The sequence below is a fragment of the Podarcis tiliguerta genome (genome assembly GCF_965153285.1).
Source record: "Podarcis tiliguerta genome assembly, chromosome: 8".
Lineage (NCBI taxonomy): Eukaryota > Metazoa > Chordata > Lepidosauria > Squamata > Lacertidae > Podarcis > Podarcis tiliguerta.
Genome location: NC_139541.1, coordinates 22,481,428 through 22,487,844, shown reverse-complemented (window position 1 = coordinate 22,487,844; position 6,417 = coordinate 22,481,428). Strand labels below are relative to the sequence as shown.

At 48.3% G+C, this 6,417-nt stretch overlaps 1 protein-coding gene across 1 annotated transcript; it reads right to left on the bottom strand.

Moving 5' to 3' along the window:
- Positions 1 to 597: 597 nt before the first annotated feature.
- GUCA2A (guanylate cyclase activator 2A) lies at positions 598 to 5,919 on the bottom strand. The gene is made up of 3 exons (XM_083454571.1): positions 5,791 to 5,919; positions 3,250 to 3,433; positions 598 to 1,050 (listed from the first exon to the last, which is right to left on the bottom strand). Exons 1-3 carry the CDS (start codon positions 5,860 to 5,862, stop codon positions 986 to 988), a joined length of 321 nt encoding a protein of 106 aa, XP_083310697.1. The 5' UTR covers positions 5,863 to 5,919; the 3' UTR covers positions 598 to 985.
- Positions 5,920 to 6,417: the final 498 nt, after the last annotated feature.

Below are 6,417 nucleotides of genomic sequence, written 5' to 3'. Positions count from 1 at the left end.
CATGATGAAGCAAAGTTCTTAACCTGAGGTACTATTTCTGGGTTAGCAGAGTTTGTAACCTGAAGCGTATGAAACCCGAGGTACCACTGTATACTAGGCCAAAGTATGGATAAGCATGTACCTACAACAGTGAAAATAGCAGGCAGAAATGCATTATATTAGGGGAAATTGCTTTGCAAAAATATTCACGTTAGGGGAAATCTCATGGGAATGTGTGCATTTTAAGAGAAATTTGCACCAAAATGCTGGTGAATTTCCACGAGTGCTTTTTAAAATGACAAACTGGTGCAGAAATGTGGAGAACTGACCTAAGAATGGCAGTGTGAGGGGTGAAAAAATGACTTCAGGCAGCATCTAACATTCCTGAGATGTAATATTACTTCTCATTGAGAATCAGCCGCAGGAGGCTGTAATCTTGAGGGAAGAGTAAGTAGAGGAGAGGGGAGCCAGATTGCCCCCTTTGCTCAAAATATCACCCCAGCTACTTTTCTTCCCATAGGGGAGAATGTATCTGGAGCCTGTTCAGGGGGAAATACAGCCAAGTCTTGATTTTGACTAGAAAACATGTCTGGCAACAAAAACTTCCTCTCCCCACCCTCTTGTTCGCATTTGCAAACTCACACAGATGGTTTTCAATTTTTAAAAAGCAGAAGAAGAATTACATGGAACTGATGTCATTATTATTTTTTGCAGTGACCAATCACCTTCCTTTCAACTATTCTCCTTCCTTCCCCAGCCCAACTTCCTGTCCCTTGCACTCTCCCCTCCGACATGGATTCTGAACTGTGCTCACAGAGGTTTAGGGATGGGGTCCAGGAAGCCAAGGCTGGGTAGCAGCAGCAGGGACACAATGGCCCAACCAATCTGTGCAAGTGGGTAGAGGTGTTCTCTGTTGGTTTGGATGAGAAAAAGGCAGCAGTAGCAGCAAGGGCCAGTTGTCAGGATCCACTTAGAAAGCCAGCAGGGATGGTGGTGGTCTTCTTCATTAGCATCCAGAGCATGCAACGTTGGCACAAATCTCACAGGTCGCAGCATCTGCGCTGATCATTTCTGAAGCAAAGAAAAAGAAAGACTCTTTGGGTGACTTTGGGGCGACTCTTTGGGTGACTCAAGTACTCCAATTGGGACTGAGAGGGGAGGGGATCCATGGGTACCTCTGGGGCTTCACCGCTAATCATCTCAAGCATGTCACTTCACCAGGGATGGGGAACCTCTAGGCCTCCAGATGTTGGACTTCAGCTGCCATCATCACCGGCCAGCATGGCCAATGGCCACAGATGATGGGAAGTGCAGTTCAAGAACATCTGGAAGGCTTCGGTTTCCTCATCCCTGGCCTAGATCTGGCCTAGATCCAGGTTAGGAAGCCTATTGAGAAGGAGATCTCACTCCCTAGTGTCAGATGGCTGTTAGCAACTCCCACAGCTGGTTGCCAGGAATGTACAAAGACCAGGAAAAGTTTCTTACCTCCCGCTTTTTATTCAATATTTACAGAGAGAGGCTTTGGAACATAGCCTCTTGGATAATGGTGTTGCCCTGAGTGACTCTTCACCCCCTTCCTCATTCGTCATTGTCATCACCTCCCCTACAGGTGCCCTTGGGCACTTTTTCTCCAAGCTCTTTGCTCTCCTAATTTCAAGGCTTGCCAGGTCTGGGAGGGAGATTCTGGAATGCTTCCTAAAGACACTGTGTCTGTCAGCTGTCGCCTCCCCCCAGTGCGTCCTCTCCTTCCTCCTCCTCCTCCCATTATTTCCCAGCTTTCCGCCTCATCTGCCTCTGAGCTGTGACCTCCCTCAAACCCCTGTTGCAATTCTGAACTGTCTTCTTCTCTGGAAGGGTCAGGATGGGCAGGTGGTCTCCACCATTCCTCCTCTGCCCAGTCCCTGACACCTAGCAAGTAGGAAAACAACAACAGGGAATCTAGAGGCACTTTAGAGTCTAACACATTTATTATGACATAACCTTTTGAACACTAGTCCCCAGCATAAGCCTGTTACTCTTCAAGGTGTCACAAGAAAATTCTCTTGTTTGTGCAGCAACATACAAACCTTACCCATATGCTCTAGGGATGTGGGGCACCTGGGTGCCGGGCTCTCAGGGGCGCCAGGCCAAGAGTCTGGGGCCCGAGAGTTGAGTCCGGAGAAGAACCCAGCCACTGGTTGGAACGCCAGGCTCTTCTGCTACGGGCGGCTCTGCACTGCGAGTTCGGGGGCGACCGAGCCAGCGAGACGCTGAGGTGGCTGGCTGGCTCTGCCATTCTGTGCACCTGGGACTGGGAAACCTGGGGGGAGGGGCGTAGGGCAGATCTTTGCACCCTGGCGCCGCATATGCTTAAGACAGCTCTGATTACTCCTCTGAAAAATGTTGCAGTGGAGACAGAGCACAGCCATTGTGGCAAGTAGCCATTTATAGCCTTCTTCTCCCATGAATTTGTTAACCCCCCCCCCCTTTAAAGCCATCCAAGGAGAGGAGGAGGAATAAGACCCCAGAAGATCTCTGCTGGATCAAAGTTTGCCTTCCTCTCTTGTAATTTTAGAACTCAGTGGGGCCATCCAATGAGGCTAAATGTTGGAAGATTCAGGACAGTCTAGGTCAGTGGTTCCAAACCTTTCTTTTGGCCATGCCCCCCCCCCCAGCATCTCTAAAATCCTGACCCCCCTCCCCCGGTGATATATAATTCTTATTCTTCCAAATGTGAATTCATGTGGAGGAAGCCTAAAAGGTCATTAACTGTTAATGACTCATTCTCAAATTGCCCCCTTTAAAAATCAAATTGCCCCCCTGTGGGGCATGTACCCCACGTTGGGAACCACGGGTCTAGATAAAGCATTTCCTTCAAGGAGTTAACTGTTAAACTGGGGGGATTCGCTCCCACAAGAGGCAGTGAGGTCTACCAACTTGGACAGCTTTACAAGAGGATCAGACAAATCAATGGAGGGTGAGGTTATCAATGGCTACTAGTTTTTCATTCCACGAGTATAGGTGGTATGCCTCTGAGTACCAGCATCTAAGAACTGCAGATGGGAAGAGCGGTCTTGGGCTCATTGGTCCTGCTTCTGGGCTTCCCCCAGGCATCTGGTTGGTCACTGTGATAATAGACTGTTGGGCAAGATGAGCAGGGCTGGTCTGATATTCTAGCTGCAAAGCAAACTTGCACAGAGGCCCATCTGGAATATGCCTCTTCTGTCTGGCTGTTCAAAGCTGAGGAGTCATCCCACCTTCTCATGCATGCACTTCACCATCACCACATACCAAGTTGTCGGAGGAGTACTCCTGCTTTGGGGGATGCACAGACTGGTGCAAACTCTGAGGGCATTTTCGGGTCTCTGCATGCACCAAATGTGGCGCCCATGCGCGTGCGTACGTTCTTGGACCTCTCCTTGAAGAAGCCCTCCAGCTGCTTCACTGATTCCAAGGGGAATACGTAGTCTCCCACCTGCCCAGGGGAAATTAGAACAGAGTATCACCATCACTTGCCCACGGCAGAGCATGCAATAGGTTCCTCTTCCCTCCTCCCCAGTCTCGGTGCCAGGGCTGGCCAGATACATTTTGGCACCTGAGGTAGGCCCCCAAATAGTGCCTCCATCTGTCCCAGGGAAGAAGGGGTGAGGGAAGATCTACATTAGGAAGAAGGAGGGGGAAGACATTGGGATCTGCTGTCATCTGCCCTTACAGAATTCATCAGACGGACAAACAGGATTATTGGGCACTGTGTGCCATTGGGTCTGTCTCCTCCTACTGTTGTTGTCCTCCTGCCTTCTGCCCCACCAGCCACCACTGCACATTAGAGCCTTGCCAGGAAGATCCTCATGCACGGAGACCCACTGAAAAGGTCAAACTGTAACTTAGAAACCTGCGTGTGTTTGTGTGAAGGAACCTGCTCTTCAAGCAAATCCCTTGGCTGGGAAATTTCAAGGGCAAGGCTTATCCTTGCCTAGCATGTATTTGCAAAGCAATAAAAATAGAGGCCTGTTCTCAGAAGACCATCCTCCAAGGCTGTGCTGCCTGATCAAATCCTGCGCTCTGCAAGGAGCCTAGCCTGCCTGGAGGCTGCTAAAAACTAACAATGCACAAACCCTCTATAAAGCTACTGTAGAACAGGGAACCTTTTTTTAAAAAAAAAGAATCATTCCAAGGTCCACATTTCTTTGTGGACAACTTTCCAGGGGCCAAATTTTATATTTGTACATTAGGCTAGTTTCCACATGAACTCACCTCCCCCCATCCTCTATAGAATATAGAGGTGTGTGTGTGTGTGTGTGTGTGTGTGTAGAAACTAGCCCCAAAGGTAAAATCTACATTCATTTCTCTGCCATTTTTTCCCTCTGACTCCCTCCCCACCATCATGTGGCCCCTAGAAGTTTATGTAATAGAGGTGTGGCCCTCTGGCTGAAAATTGTCCCCCGCTCTGCCAATGTGCATCCAACTGTATCAAGATTCTTTTCATGGGGTGTTTTATCAATATTCTGGCATGTGTGTGCACATCAGCTCAAACACAGCAGAGAAAGAATCTCCAGGCAACCACACAGGGCAGTCATACCTCGGATTGAAGTAGCTTTGGGATAAGTATTTTCGGGTTGTGTGCTGCGGCAAGCTGGAAGTAACGGAGTACGTTGCTTCCAGGTTTTGCCGCTCATGCATGCGCAGACAGTTAAAATGACGTCACATGCATGCGTGGAAGTGGTGAATTGCGACCTGTGCACGTGCAGATGTGCGGACAAGGGTTGCGTTCACTTCTGGAAGCGAACGGAGCTCCAGAATGGATCCCGTTCGCATTCAGAGGTACCACTGTACAGCCACATCAAAATTGCTTTGTTGCAGTGTGGTTGTTTTTCAATGCACACATGCCCATCAATAAGGCAAGGAGGAGAAAGGCATGTAAACGGTGTGACAGGAAGGGTGTGTCCAACTGTGCGAGGTCCAAATCCATAATTTGTTTTAGAGATTCTCCCAGTATTTGGGTGGAGTGGATTTCAGAACAGAGCAAAGAAGAGAGAGGAAAAATAATCCTCAATAATAGTGGCCATGTGGCTGCTTGGTAGATTCACTGTTCTGCTAATAGTCTGACTGTGTACATATCATTTGGTAAATGATTAACTGGACCCACTGTTTGCTGTAAGCTATTCTTTTAGGGGTCTCCTTTGTTTCGCCTCCCTCAACTAAGACTATAGAAGTTGACCTCTTAGTGGACATGCACAGGATCTAAGACCTCCCAGACTTAAAGCCCAAAGTGATCAATAAGCAGCTGCCCTGTAGTGAATCAGATTTTTGGCCCATTTGGTTCAATATAACCTATACCAGTGTTCCCCACACTTGGGATTTGCAGTCCAACAACTGCTGGAGACCCAAGTTTGGGAAACCCCGGTCTACACAGACTGGCAGCAGCTCTCCAGGGTTCTAGATTGGGGTCTCTTCCTGGAGATACCAAAGACTGAACCTGGGAGCTTTCTCTTGCAAAGCCGATGCTCTAATCCTCTGCTATAGTCCATTCCCTTAAAACTAAAGATTCCAGTTCTAAATGGAAAGCTGTCCAAATATGAACAAAGGAAACTGACCTATGTCAGGTCAGACCATTATTACTTACATCTCGCTGTCACCTACACTGACGGGCAGTAGCTGCCCAGGGTCTTTGGGAAAGGTGTATCTCCACCCTGTTTGGAGATGCCAAGGATTCAACCTGGGACCAAAGGCATCCAGGAATCAAGTTCTCTAGCCGCTGAGCCACAGCCCTTTCCTTCAAGGTGATGCCATAAAGGCAGAAAGGAGATCCTGGGAGGATTCCACAACTCTTACCTTGACTTCGACTCCATCTGAGAGGACGGCCAGCACACTCAGGCAGACTGTGGCCACCAGGTAGGTGTTCATGGTGAGTCACGATTCTGGTTCTCACTTGGAATGTCAGGGTGGACTGGCTCGACAGCGATGGAGCTGGATTTTTAAAGGATGCCCTCTAGTTATTGAATAACTAAGGTATATTGGCACTGGCTAGGATGGTGACAACCCCCTAGGCAGTTTGTGAAGTGTGATAGCCCCAAAGAAATGCCTCCGCCCAGAAAACATTGACATCTTTGTTGTTTTATGGCACTTCGTCAGAAGAGTGTTTCCTTCTACGAACTTTGCTTGCCGTATCCCAGCTGGGATGGAGCTGCCAGCAGGTGATGGGTGGATAGCTTTAAGAGCCAAAGGGCAGGGGGACCACACCAAGGCCCAATCCTGTAGGCTGCTGAGCAACTCCTGCTTCATTTCTTTTTAAAATAATTTTTATTACATTTTCAATTTTTGTAATTACAATAGCCATACATACATCAATAAACTCAAACCTCGCTCTTACCAGAGCATCGACCTCCCCCCGCCCCTCTTCCTGACTTCCATACATATTTACTTTAATCTTAACATTTCTATAACCACTTTTTTACCTTC

What these genes read in the sequence shown, in the direction of transcription:
- GUCA2A (XM_083454571.1), bottom strand. Translation starts at nt 5,862, where the DNA reads ATGAACACCTACCTGGTGGCCACAGTCTGCCTGAGTGTGCTGGCCGTC. An exon ending in CAGATGGAGTCGAAGTCAAG is followed by an intron (nt 3,434 to 5,790) that starts GTAAGAGTTGTG and finishes TCCCCTGGGCAG; the next exon opens with GTGGGAGACTACGTATTCCC. An exon ending in AGTACTCCTCCGACAACTTG is followed by an intron (nt 1,051 to 3,249) that starts GTATGTGGTGAT and finishes TCTTTGCTTCAG; the next exon opens with AAATGATCAGCGCAGATGCT.